A 17,422-nucleotide genomic window follows, 5' to 3' on the forward strand; every position below is an offset into this window, starting at 1 on the left:
AACAGTTTGTAGTGTGTCTCTGTACCGTGGTCTCCTGATCACAGTAGTGTCCTGGAAGGTTCAGATCTCCTAAACAAACTGAGCACAGATCCTTCACTTCCTTGGGAAAATGCCCAAGCCACTGAGACGAGCTTCTCTTCTGAAGGCTTTGTGAGTCTCATATGAATTTCTTGGATAACAGTGCTTCAGAAGCCAGCCTGAACTGAATTCACATTATCTCATTGAGAACCACCTTCTCTGAAAAGTATTTTGCCCGGTAAGTTATGGAATACCTGAGAATGGAACCTAAATTTCATGACTTGAATCCAACTGGGTTTCTAGTTGAAAAAACAGAAATAATGCTGCTTGCAGATAAAATAAAACTGATGATGCTGTAAAAGTGCTAGACAGCCTTAACTAGTTAGAGAGGAGCTGTGTCCAGCAAAGCAAGCAAATCTTTAGATATTCTTTGAAAACAGCCTCCAGCAGTAAGGAATCTTGGTGGTTTCTTTCTGTGAAAGGTAATTCTGGAGTATAATAAAGGAAAGCAGAAGTCTTACTGCTGACCTCTGCGTAACTGTTGAAATCCCAGCATCACAACTCCTGTAGAGATTGCTTCTTGCCAGAAGCACTTCACTGCTGGGATTAGAAGGGATATCTTTGTCAGCAACACCCAGTGCATTCATATTTACTGTGCATTCACCTTAACTGATTCTTCTGGATGATCTCATCCATAACACCATTGCCTCTGGGCTAACCCCTGGCTAGAGCTAGTGGCAAGAGGGAAATGCCTTTGGTCCTGACTGTGTTCACTCCATAGAGAACTGTGGGTGTCTTATCAATTATCAAGAGACAAGAATGGTCCTGAATCAGTGGATTATCATACATAATGGCACATGATGAACGTAATTTCAACACAGGGATAATGTCCGTTCTCACAGAGAAAAGGTACACACGCAAAACATTCTTTAGAGCTGCAGGGCGAAGATTTACTTCGTATTTGCATTGTCTTTTTCCTGGTAAGGACGGGTCTTGAGTTCAAATCCCTCCTGAATAGGTTCTGGTTTTGTCATGTCTCTGCTGGAACCAGGAAGTATGAGCAGACTTTTCCATTTCTTCCCTTAATAAAAGGAGTTTCATCAGTGTTTCATGCTGCTTAGTTGCAGTAAAACTCTGGTCACTTCTTGTTATTTTAGCATCTTAGCAGGTTATCTATTAAGGTTTTATGGGGTTAAAAATAAATCCAGATGTGTTTACGCAGTATCTGCTTTAGTGCAGTAGGCACAGCTGTTGTTCGGATGTGTCCTGGCTAGATTTCAGCAGGGGCAGTCACATTTTCCCTGTTTCTAAACTCCTTTGTAGCCTTATAACTATCAGCAAGAACAGGAGAACCACAGGGACGCTGCTAAACTTGATATTTCCAAAAAATCGTTCAATAAGGGTCCTGCTGCTCCAAGAAGAAATTTTAAAGATCAGGTTTTTATAAATTCATCTGGAGTTGTGTTTTTTTCCCTATTAACTTTCAAAGCTTTAGGATTCAATTTCAAGTCTTTTCTTCCTAATGATACACGCTAAAAGCTTTGAACTAGTCTGAAAGCGTGGTTTATTCATATCAGGCCAAGGGTTCAGACTACTATTTGTGGGGGCTGGATATCATGAAGCTTGGGATATCATTGTGACAGCTGGCAGCACGGCAGTAGCCAAGAGCCAGTTAAGAGTAAAGGGTGGGTAAAGCAAAAGTATAAGCTGCTGGAGCATCTTTCTGATAGAAAGGAAGGGCCCACAAAATTTTTTCTTATAGAAAAATCTGATTCTAAAGGGGAAAGGCAATAGTTTCTATATTCTTAGACGTTAACAGTGTACAGTTGTTGACCCTTCTGACAGGGGGAACGTAGGTAGCCATGCATCAGCACCACCATTAGACGTTCCTCTGGGGTATGTCGTATCTTTAAAACTTTGGAGCCCCCCTTCTTGTTGTTGGAGGTACTGACCTTTTGTGCTGGTTTTCCTGTTACAGGTTATCCTGTAGGCTTTGTTTATTGTGGCAGAGCCAGCTGGGGCAGGAAAGTACAGGGTTGCTTTTGCATGTGTAAAAGATGTGACTTTGTTTGAACTCCGTCCCACATGGCATGTGTAACCATAGGATCCGAGTACTTTTTGTAGCTTGTACCTTTTGTAGCGTGTTGCCAGACAGGGATTGACCAGCAGGGATTAAAACAGCTGTAGCCCTTGAATAAAATTGCTTGCTGTAGTGTGTGTGCTTCTGTGTCACCTGGAGCATTTTTAACATTGTTAGAAGCTTCTTTTCAGTTTGGAGCTGTCTAGGCTTGTCAACAATTGCCAAGGTTATTGTCTCTTTTTATCATTTAAAGCAGTAATGTGGTCAAGAAGAGAGCAGTGATACCAGTTCTGGATATTTCATTGCATGTTTGATGTCTTCCTTGTAGATCCAGCATATGGAGTTACCTGAAGGCAAAAGCTTCAGCTTTCCTTTTGAAAGCAAGGTTCTCTTTCTTATAGTTTCAAATAAACTGCTGATGAAAAAGGACTCTAACACTGGAAGGCAAGCAAAAAGACCAACCCAAACCCGAGACTTTAAAGATTTTGTCATAATCTTGGAGACTTCTGTCATAGTATTTTTTTAAGCATGGTTGAAATGCTGACAGCTGTTATAATTGCTGGCCAGAATCTATTTTTATAGATCAGTGACCTTTGTATTTCAATATTTTATACTAAGCAGAGGAAAAAATCAATAGAGGGGAAAAATAATCTGTTTTCTAGATAAAACAACAACAGCAACACGTAAGTTGTTATGCAATGATTTCTCCACTATCCACATGATTAACAGCACAAGTTTTTCTTGTAATGCATCCAGCTAGATTTGTGTTCCCTGTACAGTTTTTCTATTGCTAAATTGTTCCTTCATGGGATTTTTCAGAGGGTATCTGAATTGCATGGCATTTGTTAGAGGCAAAAACAGAGAAACCTGAGCTGCCATTGTCTTTGGTTAAATTCATATCTGTATCCAAAGTGCTGGTATTTTCAGACCTTGGGAATCTGTTTCACTCTGCCTAGAGCCAGATCTAGCTGTGAATTGTGTTTCAGTTCAGACTTCCTTTGGTCAAAAGAGTATCTGTGAACTGTGAGTCTGGCTTTAGTTTTAAAGGAAATGTTAAATTAACTAACAGAGTTAGGAACTTACAGAAATGAGTACCAAAGGGATTTGTGGATAACTGTCTCACTTTTGATATGCTGCCTGCAGCTAAAATACAACTAGTTATAAAGGGCTCCACCCCTTTAATAACTTAAGGCACAGTTTAGAGCCAACGTGTGTGCTTACAACACAGACTACAGGAGCTAGAAACAACTCCACATCATGCATGCACACATGCATGATTACAACTCTGGCTTTTCCAAGCAAAAGAGAAAACACTTGTGAAGAAACTTAGAGGCCGAAGGGGTTAAATGAAACCCAACTCTCCTTTTCCTGTGCAGTAAGGATTAGTAACCAAACAGAAGCTGGAGAGAAGAGCATGTTAAGAGCCACCGTTTGAACCAGAACGATAAGAAAGTGATTTTTGCAGCTTGACTACAGTGGTGTCAGTCCCTCCAACTTTTGCACTCACCTTGCACAGGTACACACAGAAGGTAAGAGTTGACTTTGTGTCCTGGGCTGTCTCCCGATTCTTCTCCCTGGACATCTATTTTGTTTTCAGTCTTTTCAGTGCTACTTTTTTTTTTTATTATTTTTTGCATGTGTTTTTTAAATTATTTATATATATATGTTTTGTTCTTTTTTGTTTTTTGTTTTTTTTAAACTGTCTTTGATTTCCCACCATTTTTTTCCCTTTGATTCAAACACGGGAGAGGACAGACCAGAGTCCCTGTGACTGCAAAACTGGATTTCCTAGTAGGGAGGGAAGAAGACACTTCATGTATTTGGTGAACATTAATCCCTTTCACTCACAGTTAATTATACTGCAACTTAATGTAATCCAAGCTGTTCCTGACATTGTGAGTGTGCAGAGCAGGAGGTGGAAGGGTCAGGTAGCAGTTTGATAGGATGCAGGACAAGCCCGCTGGGGGGCAGACACATGTGCTCTGCCAGCAAGAATGCAGAAAGACACAGGTAGCAGGGCTATTAACTGGAGAAATATGACTTTTGCTGATAGGAGTAAAAGCCTGCCCAGGTGCTAGGACTAAAACCCCCTAACTACCACCCCCAAGTGCTCAGCTGCTTCTGATGATGTGCTAGCAGGGCAGGGTGCTGAGGGGAGGGATGTCCTGATCAGCCAGCATTGCTTTCAGCTGGGTGAGGCAGGATCCATTTTGGAGGCCATCTCCAACCAATGATGCTGTCCAAATCAACGGGCCTGCTTGTGAAAGGGGATGTTTATAGGACTGGATCTCATCCCTGAGGATGTTTGGCATGTGAGGCAGGCCAAGAAGCTGCTTAAGGGATCTGTACTGGAAAGGAGATGGTAATGGGTTGGCAACAACGTGGCGGGACAGTAGATTTGCCTGATGCCCAGGTGTTCCTTGGGGGTGGCCAGGTGGAGGTGAGTAGCCGTTGCTTACAAGCTGAGTTTCAAAGCTTTGACAAAGTTAATGTTGGTCTCGAATTGAGTTCCTAGGGCTAGGAATAACTGCTGCTAGTACCAAGGTCAGGGAAATGGTAAATTTATTTAGGTCTATTTGTAGAGACCCTAAAGAGGGCTTGTAAACACCTTGTCTATTACTTTTTGAAGTATCTTCACAACACTTTTAAAGTTGTTTTTTTGCTTTGTTTTGTTTTTTAATCTCTTCTGCTTTGCACGTATGAGGGCCCTTCACCTGCTTCTCTGCAAGCTGGCTTGCAACTTGTATGTTCTTCTCCTGGTCTCTTAGAGATGTGCCATCCTCCGTAATGCCGGAACATTTCCTAGGCTCTGTAAATAGAGTAGCCATGAAAAAAACTTTCTTTTGGAGGTGCAGCTTGAAATGCTACATAGTCAAACGTGTATTGGACAGCCTCATACTTGAACTTTCAGGACAAATTTTTACTGTTACTAGGAGCAAAGGGAGGTGTTTGTGATGTGCGATGAAAGTAGATAGGACCATGCATCTTTGGCATGGCACTAGCTTAAACTAATGCTTGTTCACATTAGTAAACAGAATGATTAATAAGATGGAAAAAAATATTAAAGCATGTAGCATATTTGCTGTCTTCAGATGTTTTGCTTTTAGCATTTTTTCCTTGTCCAGTGTGAAATAATTGAGGCTTCTTTTTTCATGTGCACTCTCAGGTTCTTACACCCCAGGGATTATCCTGGCACCTCAGAGGTGTTTGTTTTTAAAATATTTTCTGTAGCATGTGCATATTCTGTTTGCTAGTAAACTGTACAGTCTGTCGCTTTTGAGAAAAGGTTTTTGACAAAGGATTTGAGGTGACTTTTTTGTTTGCTGCTCTCTCCATGGTAATATATTAAAAATTATATTAAGTATAAAACAAATGAAGTTGCTTTCATTTTAAGGGGAAAGAAACAATCGTGGGTGTAGAATGGATGATCTTAAATGCTGCTGTTCAATGAGTGATAACCTTCTGATGCTGATCCTCTGTCTCTGCTTTGGGGATTCTCTCTCTCCCCCTCCTCTTTTTGATCCAGTCACTTACCAGCTTGGTAAAAGATCTAGTTACTTAAGGGATTACTTGCCTCAGAAAGTTGGCACCGAGATTCAGTTGGCATCTCTGAATGGTTGTGTCCTGACTTGTTGGAAAGGTTTAGGAAATGAGAAAGGAAGTATGTTGTTGCAACTGTTTTTCATAGTGGTAATTGGGTTTAGTTATTAAAGTGTTTTTTTTTTTTTGTTTTTTTTTTTTCCCCTAAAGAAACATGGATGTTCTTTTAAAAGTGGGAACTTGCAAAATAAATAAATATATAAATAAAAATCCAATCTTGATTGAGGTCCCCTTCTTCTGAATGTAATGTAAATAAGGCAAAATAATATTCTATGTCTTAGAACAGGTAGGGCTTATGCTGGCAGAAGTCCTTCTCTTTGTTCAGAGGAGGGTTTCAAATGTTACCCATTTTATTAGATCTTGTATGTACTTTGACTCATTGGTACACAGAATATAATAGTTTTTTTTTTTTTTTATAAGGGGAGCTATTTTATAAGGTCTGCTATTTTGTATAAGGACAACACCTAGAATCCATCAGATACAATTTCAGGTGTTCTCATGATTCATGTTACAGCCTTATCATTAGCTGATCCAAGGGGGAACTGTTCTTCTAGGGGCATATTGATGCTGAGTGAACTACAGAGGAAATTAGTTGCTTTGCTCTTAGGTCTGTGAGAAGTATTATATAAAACTGATGATAAACTCCTCAGAGTACCTAGCATAGCTATGAAGACTAGACAGTGATGGATGATTGCTCTTGTCTAGTACAGTCATTTGTGGTTATGCCCATGGTGTGATGGACTTGTCAGAATAAATTTCACATTTCACAAATCATTTCACTGGAAATGATACTCTGTTGGATAGTTTCACTGTCTCATTTTTTAATCTCTGCTGTTGGATTGGAAATATGATTTGTTGTGGTCCAGTATCTTGTCTTGGCTGATGACTAACAGCAGTTACTAGATGTGTGAGGAGGGCCTTTAATACTAAAGGATTTGAGTGGGTAGGTAGTCATACACATACTCTATGTACAGACCACTTGTTCATGCTTTCTCACACAGTAGCAAGCTCAAACTTTCTTGACATGCAGACATGATGTATGGAAAACAAGTACTGTCAAAAGATTGTTTATTTCTCTGCTTAGCTCTTAAAGCAGTAATTGGAGGTTCTGGTTTGGGTATCTGTGGGAGAAAACAGCTTGAGAGCAAGGAACCGATTTATTTTTAGATCCTACTGTTGTCATTTTGCTGTGATCACACAGTTGAGCATGTGCTTCCTTTCAGTTCTCTCCAGGCACTGCGGTGTGATCACACTCTCCTAAGATCATTTTTATGAAGTTAATTTTTAGTGACAGATGAAAGATGCTTGGCTGATGTCTTTAGAGACTGCAGCCCTAATTCCCCTAGTACAGGTTCTGCTTCCTAAGTTTGTTAGTCAAAAGTTTTTTTTGCCTTTTTTTTTTTCCCCATTTCTTTTGGTTCTACTCACTTTCATCATCTTTCCCTTGCATAGTAATGTAAGTAAGCCCACTGACTTCTCTGGGGAATTTCCTGCTTCATACAACTGAAGATATGTCTGCATCACAGTCAGCAAGGTTGGTTCCTTCGGGAACAGTTGTACCCATGCTAGTTTTGCATGCTTGGCATGTTTGCAGATATCTACAGGTAAAACTGAGTTAGCTTTTTCTTCTTTCTTTTTTTTTTTTTTTTTTTTTTTAAAAAGTAGATTAGATGTGGAGGTAGCAGCAATGAAAACATGCATGAGGGTCAGGGTAAATATTCTCATGTTTTCGTACTTACATTGTTGTTAGTCCCCAGACAAATTTATTTAATGGTAATTTATTTAAAGGTAATGTTCCCTAAGTACACTGCAAGCATACTGTTGAATGTGGTGTTAACATACTTTCAGAAAAGAGAAGCATATCTTGCAAAAAGGCAGAAAACACTTTGTATTGTTTTAAAGATTTCTTTTAAGATAACCCTGGCTTTTTTTTTTTTTTTTTTTTTTTTTTTAAACCTATCGCACAACTCAAAAGATTGTCACATTGTTTATTGGGGATGGAATTAATTTAAATAAAATTGGAAATAGTTCTCCAGCATTGAAATCCCTTACTTTCCTAAGGAATTCTCCAAAATTTGAATTCAAAGGGGTTAATATCAGCTGGCTAGTGTGCTTATAAACAGCAGTAGTGCTGAGTGTCAATATTTCAGATCAGGCTAAATAATTCATATAAGCAAAGCCTGAGCTTTAACAGGGTAGTAGTCGATCCAGAAGGTCATTAGACATTCCTCTTCAGTTGTTAGTGTCTGGGATATTATATCCTTGTCATGTGTTTTCCATAGGCAGAGTGTGGCTGCTTGTTGCAATGTCTAAATCAGTCTGCATGCACTTGTCTTTATCCCTATTTGCTCACACATTTAATTAACAAATAAGGACAGTGAGACTACCAAAATAGAAGGCAGAATCCTATCTTCTTACAATGAATTTCTATCTGCAAACCTAATTGGGGAAGTCTGGACACAGAAAATTGAATCTCAACTGATATTAATTGGTACATAGCTGTCCTTATGAAATACTTCATTATTTCCTGCAGAGGTCTAGCAGAGTGACTGCATTTACTTGGAAGATGCAGCTCCAATAACATCAATTTTAGATACTTCATTGTGGATTTTGGAGATTGGGAAAGAAGTAGATGTGCCTTTTCCCCGCCCCCTGATAGGGTGTGGTGCAATGCCTTGCTAGAGTTTGTGTGGTTTGCAGTCTGATCTCTGCAGTCTGATTTTTCAGCTTCTGTGATTTCCATATTCAAGATAAAGCCATATGGCACAGGCTACTGTAGCTTCCCTGGGTGTTGCTGAACTTGACATTGCTTTAGAAGACCTCTGTAAAAACAGTCGGTCAGTCTGAGGCAGTGACATTAAGCAGTGGCCCAGTGCAGGTTTTATGCCTGTTCTGCGTTAGGCAGAAAGCTGAGACAAAAGTCTATTGATAGAGCAGTCTAGAAGATGCTTGTACATTGCCAGTACTCTTGGCTGATGCTCTGCTACTGTGCTCAGTATGTTCTTCTTTAACATTTTTTTTAATTTAACAAGGTAAATTTTAAAGTTATGCTAGCTGAAATTTTAAAATGCATAATATGGCTGAAAGTATATCTCAGCAGGAATACTCTTTTGATGAGGTTTATTTAATCCCTAGCACACGTTTGGAGTGAATTAATAAATTGGTGTGTCAACGATAAAGATATCTCTGTAAAACTTTTACTCAGCTTATGTGTGTTGTGTTTTTCTTTATTTTCCCTCCCTTCCCATACCACTAAACACCTTCAACTAGTCTTGTGTTTAAACACACCTTTAACAAACATTTATCCACTACTTTGTATATAAATGCTTTTTTTAATAAATGTGGCTTATTGTGTGGTCAAGACAAAGGAAATTCAGCATCCTCCTACTTTAATAGGCTTACACACGTTAATTAGTTTATCCACTGTAGCCCAAAGGGTGTCAGGCCCAGGATTTTCTTTACACAAATGTCTGAAAAAGATGGTTTGCTGTAGTCAGGGAAGAAAACAGGCAGTCACCTTGGTTAGAATTATCTTGAATGTGATGTCCTCTGTCTAAAGGGATTACCAGTTTCTTTGTTCTTCTGGACTTCATGATGTGGTCCTCATGCTCCCCCAAAGCTGCTCTCAGTATAAGTAAAGGAGCTTTTTCCTTACCCTTGATCCTTGCTCCATTAGCATCTTTCCCTCCTTGCTTTATGTGTTTATTTTTCATTTTTAACTCTTCCACCACAAACTTAAAAGGTGCTTCTCAGTAGACAAGGATAGTAAGAAAACGAAAGCTGGCACCAAGATATGCTGGATGTTTTGAGAGCAAAGCAAAACCCAGTAGCATCTTCAGAAAATATTGAGTCTTAAGAACTCACCAAGTGACTTTGAGTCAGTGACTAAGAAACTTGATGCCACTGGAAAACTGGACAATGTAATCCCCATTATGATTTCCCACCTCCTTCATCAGGCTACTAAAAATAAAGTAACTGAGTAAGACATAACATATAAAGGGCCGGGAGTAGCAGTAGTGGAGAAGGGGGACGGAAATTCGGAAGATGTGGGAGTAGCAGAGTCACAATGACAACTTCTGCTTTAATGCTAGATATGCTAAAATTTACAAGTAATTTCAATCTATATTGCAGTGAGCAAATATTTATTGCAATCGCTGATGTGTGTCTCAAGCTGTGCAAAGAGCTTCTGTCAGGGCTACCTTGGATGAGAACAGTAGATCTGCATGGGGAAATTCAAATCCTCATCTGGAAGATGAAAAGAGCTCTAAGTGGCTGCTCAAGCTAGTACTGCTGGGTGGCTTATGCACTTAACTGCTTGCCCAGCCTGGCTCTACCTTGTCTGGCAGTAGAAAAGTGGCAGCCCTGAAGGTTTTTTTTATCTCCTGCTTATGAGCCACTTCCAGAACAGTCCCCGTCCCACGTATGTGGTGTGTGCCTTTGGCCAAAACGTTATTTAGAAATGCAGTTCACAGGCAAAAGATTGGCCCATCTTATGTGCTAAACAGAGAAGAGCCACATAGCACTGGCTGTTCAGTTTTGCCCCCCCCCAAAAAAGTGAGAAGCACATGCACACAGACCAATACATCTGTGTGCAATGGAACTAATGAACCCAGTTTTCTTTGGACTGCGTGATTTGATGCTGTAGCATCTAAACAGCTTTAAGCATTCATTTAAACAAGGCTGGGTTATTCATAACACCACTTTCAAGTTTAGATTCCCTCCTGTTGAAAAGAAGTCGTCATCTAAATGAGATAAAAATCTAATATATCTCTTCATCTCAGCCCTGTATTTATTTTCCCTCCAACAAAAGTTAACTTTATGATTTTGAAACCTTGAAATTAGCCAGCTGTTTCAAAGTTATTTTTACACTTACACACATGCACACACAGGCAACGTAGGTCTTGTTTCCCTCAGAGCATGGATGTTGAGAGGTGATTTGGAAAAGAGGCCAAGTTGAAGTAGGCAATCCTGAATGTTTGTGCGTTGCAAGGCAGGATTTGCACGCGTAAAGAAAACAGAGAAGTCATTAAAATTGTCCTTTATTCTCTTCGGTTTGTCTCAAGTGTACTCCTGGTCTTAATGAATAATTCACTGATCTTGCTAAGCCTGCATGGCCCTGGATAAAGACTTTGTAACTAAAATATTTTTAAAGCAGTTCACTTGGCTCCACTATAGAGAAATCTCCAAGACTGCCCATCTGGCTTTTCCAGACTTTTTATTTGTTAAGGCAAAAGTTTATTTACTGAGTAGGTTCATTGTTAAGCCCTGAAATGAGGATCCTTATCCCAGTTTTAAGTAAGGTCATTATCTAAATAAGTTAAAAATCTCATATATCTCTTCATCTCAGTCCTTTATGCTTCTTTTCTCAACCAAAAGTTAACCGTATGTGAAACTTTGAAATTAGCCATCTGTTTCAAAGTTATTTTTACATATACATATATATATATATATATATATACACACACACAGGTGATGTAGGTCTTATTTCCTTAAGAAGGTGGTTGTTGAGAGGTGAGTTCTGTCCAAGTTTCTGAAATTCCAGCTATCTCCTCTGTAGCACTGTGGCCCTCCTGTCCACAGCACCAAGCAGAAGTAGGTAGAAAAAGGGCACCAGAACATGCTTTATGGATATCGTCAGGCAGAAGTTTCTGAAATTTCCACAAAATATTTGATCCATATTGTTTTGAACAGAAGTAAGGATTCTAAGTTGCTAAATTCAGTTTCAGGGTCAAACTTCTCCCATGTTAAGAGCAATTTGGGTTGGCCCCATTAGAGAGAAGAGCTTCGTAGTTCAGATGCCTACACAGATGGCATGAATGGTGATGGGTTCCAGCTTTTTGCTCACCTAACCTGAGCAGTTGATGACAGATGTGGATGGCTAGAAAATTTTAATCTCTTCCAGTATATTGAACTGAGGTTTCAGTTGGGCCTACCTGTGGTTCTGATTGGAGATCCAGGTTGCTCCTTACGTATTGTGAAGGGATTTTCATAATTCTTCTTGATATAAATTCAGATTTTAGCACTGTGGTAGGAATTCCTACCCGTGAGCCTTCCAGCAGCTGTTCCATCTTGAGCATATAGTCACCGTTTCCTCTTAGACCCTGCTGCTGTTTCAGGGTGGAAGGCGGTGGAGATGATGTTCTAGCACAGTAGGAAAACAGAGCTGGGGAGTGTTGAAAAGAGTTAAAAGAAGGACAGAGGGCACAGAGAGCAGCAGCTGGTGTTGTCACAAGTGAAAGCACTGCAAAACACTGTCCTTTTCTTTCCTTCCCCCACACACCCAGGCTTCAGTGAGAAGAATGGCAAACAGAATAACATATGCTGCTGTGTCCCAGGTCATACAAGGAGAGCAAGAGCCATTAAATCCAGAAACAGACCTTGACCCTGTTTTGTGAAGGTTTCAGATTCACCAATCCAATCTGTGTTGTTTCTGTTTGACAGGGAGGCAAAAAGGATTAATGCAGAATACTGCATCTGGGGAAGCTTTTAAAATAACAAGTTTGTTGAAGCTCAGAGAAAGACACAATATTTGTTTTGCAGTGGAAGATTTAATAGGCTGCAGAAGGCCCTGTTCCTCCTGACCATTTTTTCCTGGAATCTGTTGACTAATTTAAGGGGGCTGGATGGTCTAAACTTTTTAATGCTAAATTTAGGCCAGATGTTAGACATATGACAGCAGTTTCCAGGCTAGTGCAATGGCACAAAAATGCAAGTGAGCACCAGAACCATAACCTGTTGCTTTTTGTAGGGGTTTGTCCCAAATGTTTAATGCTGTTCCTCACAGAATGTCTTCATCCCATCTGGCTGAAAACCTCCAAGATGCTAATTACTTGGAGACTGGGAGCACTGCCAGCTCTGGTGAGCTGCTTGCTTCTCTAGCCTCTTCTTCAGGAGCATCACGAGGTTTGGGCCCAGCTCCTTATCTGCCTCTTGATGCCAGGAGTTGAGTGGGCAGTACGTTACCAGCAGCAATAGGCTGTTGGAGCAAGGGATGTGATTCCCACAGCTGTCTCTGTGAACCCGAGAAGTGCCTGGAGTGGGAGATGTGAGAGAGGAATGCTAGGGAAGGGAGAGTTTTTCTGGGCAGTAGGAAGAGGAGACAATCAGTCTCAAAGATCTACCTCTGTCTGACACCAACACCACCCAAAAAAAGATACTTTTCTTATACCTTACCGCTTTGCTAGTGGTGTGAGGATGTTATAAGCTGTGTAAGAAAAGCTTTGCTGTTTCTGTGCATGGAACTTGTAGCAAAAGGGTTGTTTCCTCATTTCTTGTGGCTGTCCTACCCATCTGAAAATCATTTCACAGTTGAATGGGGCTGTGACGCAGATCTAGCCTATGTTTTGGCTGTTGGCCTCAACTACATAGAGAGTGTACTTAACCTCTTATGTAGGGCAGCACTAGATTGTTTCTTCCTTGACTTGAATTGAAAGAGAGCTAGTAGCATGGGTGTGTGATAGAGGCTACATAGTCTTTCCTCAGTTTCTTAAGAAGGCTAATCCAAAGTGAATGAAAGTCTGTTCATACAAAAAGCTCCTAAAGCTTCATTTTCTTATGAGTCACATGACTGGCATTCGGTATATAGTGACAGAAGCTTATTTCCCCTGCTCCTTGATAGGTTGCACAAAGAATTTGGTGCAGCTGGGTTTTTAGCACTTAGTGGTTTTTATACCCAAAAGGAAAAATAGTAAAGAACAAGGTTTTCATCCCTAGTACTCGGGATACTGGGAATGTCAAAATATCTTGTATATGGACTTACAGAACCGTAATGAGCTGTGTGGGTTCAGTGAGGCCTAGCGCTATGAGGGAAGTGGTTGCTTGACATAAGGTAACCTGAAATATCCAAATGCTATATCAAGCATGTTTCATTTCAAGTACTTTTTATTTCTGATCTGATATTCTCATACAACAATGATTTTGTATCAGTAATTAGATTGTTATCAGTGATATACATTCTTTAGTTCATTTGGATTTAATAGGCCAGGCCAAAGGAGCTGTATATTAAGTTTTAATATTAAATAGGGGTGTTGTTACAATGACTATTGAGATAAACATTTAATTGTTGATGCTTTTATTTTATGCACTGTGAAAAGAAAGTTTCTCCCTCTTTCCTTTTCCTAACTTTGAAAGAAACTTGGACTAGATAAAAACTATGCTAGGAGTATCTAGTCTCTCTCTTCTTTCTGGGCTCAGTAAACAGGTCATGAGGTCATGAGAAAGTGGTCATGAGAAACAGGCAGTTTGTAGTGACCAAAGCGTCCTTTGTCACAGCTATAAACTTTGGTGAATGGTGCTTCATGTGGGTTCAGTTGCTGCAACTCACAAGAGGAAAGATAAAGTAGCAAGAGGCAATGCACCAGTATAGAACTGTGGTCCCAAATAAGCATAATGCCCCAGTTTTTAGGAACTGTTGTATCCTGTTGTATGCTGCCTTTCCAGTTTTTGTGGCCTAAACTCCTTTCTAGCTCTGCAGAAGGGCTGTAACTACTGGTGGCTGAATCTAGTGGTATCTGCCCAGGACAAACGGTAGGATTTTAAACAAGCACAATCACACAAAGAAAGGTACAACGCTTCACCAAGTCATGAAGGATGAATATAGGGTACAGAATGTTAACTGTGGAATTTCTTACCTTGGGTCAGTTGAAGTCATTACAATCTTCAAGGTTTTGTCATGTGTATAAGTAAAAGGGTGGGAGGGCAGACAAGCAGCAGCATGCATCTTCCACTGTGCCCGGGGATGGTGTTCTCATAATATCAGAGGAAAGTTCAGGGAAATATTTGTGCTCAGTAATTACATTCTGGCTTTCTGTGCAAGGTAATTTCAGTCTTTGCAGTTGCCTTCATCTATTCAGGGAGTGTAGTGATAAAATCATTTTTCTTCTCTTGCCTTCATTTTAGTTCCCCCTCAATTTTTCCGTTATGGTGTCTTAGCTTTCCAACCTACAAGCAGCAAAGAAGTAAGTAATTCTTATCAGTAATTTTTCTCTTCCCACAGACAGAGATGAAGAACTTGTTCCTTCTGCTCATGCTAGCAGTGATGCCACCTTCTGCATTTTCAGTAAGTAAACTTTTCTGAATACTTACAAGAAATTAAAGATATTTTTGCTAAGGACTGTCAACATCTTTAACTTGAGTATTTTGTAGAAAGTACATGTTATGAAAAGTCTTATGTGGCAATTAAATGAGAAAATTTGTCTCTAGGGTTGTTATCTGCAAAGTAGTAATCACTGCTTCAAAACTACAGTTATCACTTGAAATAAGAAGAATAAATCTTTGCTTGACTGATTTAGACCACTAAGACCACACAAAAGAGAAAAGTCATATGGTTTAGCTTTAATTGGGGAGGTAATATTTATATCAAACCAATTCAATAGAGGCAAAAAAGGAACATAGCTATTAGGAGCTGGGGTTCCTGTTCCTTTCTGAGAGAGATGTGGGATCTTTCTGAAGTAAATGCAGTTTGAGAACAGTTTCCCTGAATTTAACTTCAATTATATTAATGAGTTGGACAGTCTGAGATAAAATGTGACCTGCTGAGTAGATGGGAAGTGTTAGCAAAGGAAGAAGTGATACATTACGTGTAAAGGAACAGAAAGGAGGAAAAAAAGAGAGGTAATTATCACCCTGAGTAAATGTTTAGTGGGAGTAGTGAGGAATTATAAATATGTCACTGAAATTAATGAGTCCACAACTTTTATTCACCAGTACAGTTAGGAAATTATATTCCCATATTCATCATTTGCAAATGCTTTGTAGGCCGTCTTTTGAAGATCAAGGACAAGAGGCCAGAAATAAAGCAGAATTCATTAGCTATCATAGACTTTGCAATTTACAGATGGAAATATGCTTAAATAATATCTTGCTATCTCGCATCTGATAGAAGAAGATGCTGTACGTTAAAAGAACCAGAATATACTATATTCAGTTCATCTGTTTACCTATCTCTTTGCAACCTTGTGTTTTTATGGAAGTGAAATGACTGAAACACCCTGTAACTACAAAGGCTGACACTTCTCTGTAGCATTAGACTGTCCCCTGCATGCAACCAGTAGCTCCTGTTGAAGGCATGCTGAATGAAGGAAAAATATTTTGCTTGGCCGCTACTTAATTTCAGCTTCCCTGACGTGGTGTCCCAGCCCTGACATCTGTCCAAGCTATAAAAAGACAGGATGATCTAGCAGCAGTTAGGCATTCTGCTATGGTGATTCTCCATTTTTTTCTGGGAGGGAAGAGAGAAATGGTTTAGGTTTTGAATGGGCCATTCTTTACCAGATGTTAATGTGTCTGGGCTGGGCTGTAGTAAGAAACGGTCAGCTTGTGAGAATTGGAAGGACTAATTGTAGAGATGACAACTCAAGTTTGTGCTAAATTGGGTTATGCACCAAGCAAACAGTGGGGCTGTGTGAACTCCCACAGGTGGGACAGCTGTGGAAAAGCAGTGCCTGCATGCCTGTTTCACTGCTGCAGAGAGGAGTGGTAGCCCTGCTGCTATAAGCAGCACAATTTTGCACATACATGATGGAAGAAAGAAAGAGAAAGAAAGGGTGAGACTGAAAACAGACAGGAAATACTACAAGGGAGAAAAATAAGTTAGAGAATTGTGTATGTTTCTACGCCACTCTGTACTCCTTTAGGGCTTCACATGCAATGGCAGGCTTATTGAAGAGTAACTTTAATTCATGTCACATAACATTGAAAAAGTCTCTTCTCTGTGCCTTCTTTTTATAATTCCTGGAAGCAGAGGTATGAGATTATTAGGTGGCATGTTACATTTCCCCACAATGAAGGGGGAGCACTTCCTCTAATGCATAGGAACATTTCTTTGAAAAGGTAAGTCACTGTCACTTTAACTCTGTTAAACATTGGACCCAGAGCAGCCTTGCAGCTGAGACAGATGAATTTTTATATCAAATGAACTGCCAGTATAGCAGCACATGGGTGGAAATGTGGGTCACTTCCAGGTTTGGAGTGAATAGTGTACACCCCAGAAAGAGTTTGTTGGTGGAAGAACTGAAACCTTTTGTCCCAGAAGCAGGAAAGCATGACTTTGTAAAAACACAGACTGATAGTGATAATGGGAGTACAACTATAAATGTCTGAGCTGCAGGTTTACACAAGGATGGAGAAGATAAGTCTACAGGGATTCGTGTCTGCTTGTGATTAAAGGGTGTAGATGGATGCCTGCTGTTTTTCATCTCTTTTCCTATTTTTGGAGTGGAGTTGCTTGTTTTTGCTTTGTTGATTGTTAAGCTAGGGAGAGCAGCAAGTGAAAGAAGGGAAGAGATGTGGACAGGGCCAAGACTATCAGAGCAGTTGAGGCCATTGCCTGAATCTGCTGTGAGCTTGCAGTCTGAGAGTGGCTGTTTTTTCTGCCAGACATGGCAGGCAGCATTAAGGGCCAAAAAAGGGACTCTTGTTTGTAAAAGCCACTGGCTGCAGAGAATTTCCACCCCAGTACATCCTTGGTAGGATTCACCAGGCTCTTCTTCAATTCTTTACTGGTAGAATATGGAGAGTGTGGTACAAGGCTGCCCAAGGAAGTTCTGGAGTCTCCATCCTTGGAGGTATTTAAGAGACATGTGGACATGGCATTAGGGGACACGGTTCAGTGATAGAATTCAGTAGCTCAGGTAGGTGATTGGACTTGGTGATCTTAAAGGTCTTTTCCAACCTAGATGATTCTATGATTATTGTGCAGCACCTGTGGTGTCTGTCCCTTTACAC

At 40.0% G+C, this 17,422-nt stretch overlaps 1 protein-coding gene across 7 annotated transcripts in view; it reads left to right on the forward strand.

The window, feature by feature from the left end:
* Positions 1-17,422, forward strand: part of PAPLN (papilin, proteoglycan like sulfated glycoprotein) — a 63,297-nt gene that overhangs the window by 7,621 nt on the left and 38,254 nt on the right. For 2 of the 7 annotated variants that reach the window (XM_084520029.1, XM_084520030.1), the window contains exons 1-2: positions 4,256-4,538; positions 14,694-14,756. In XM_084520029.1, the coding sequence (XP_084376155.1) occupies positions 4,458-4,538; positions 14,694-14,756 (144 nt within the window). In that variant the 5' untranslated portion in view covers positions 4,256-4,457. Of the gene's footprint in view, positions 1-3,317; positions 3,628-4,254; positions 4,539-14,693; positions 14,757-17,422 lie in introns of those variants that run through there. The other 5 variants (XM_084520034.1, XM_084520035.1, XM_084520033.1 and 2 more) reach the window with 4 other exon arrangements.

The sequence above is a fragment of the Aythya ferina genome (genome assembly GCF_964211825.1).
Source record: "Aythya ferina genome assembly, chromosome: 5".
NCBI classification, from domain to species: Eukaryota; Metazoa; Chordata; class Aves; order Anseriformes; family Anatidae; genus Aythya; species Aythya ferina.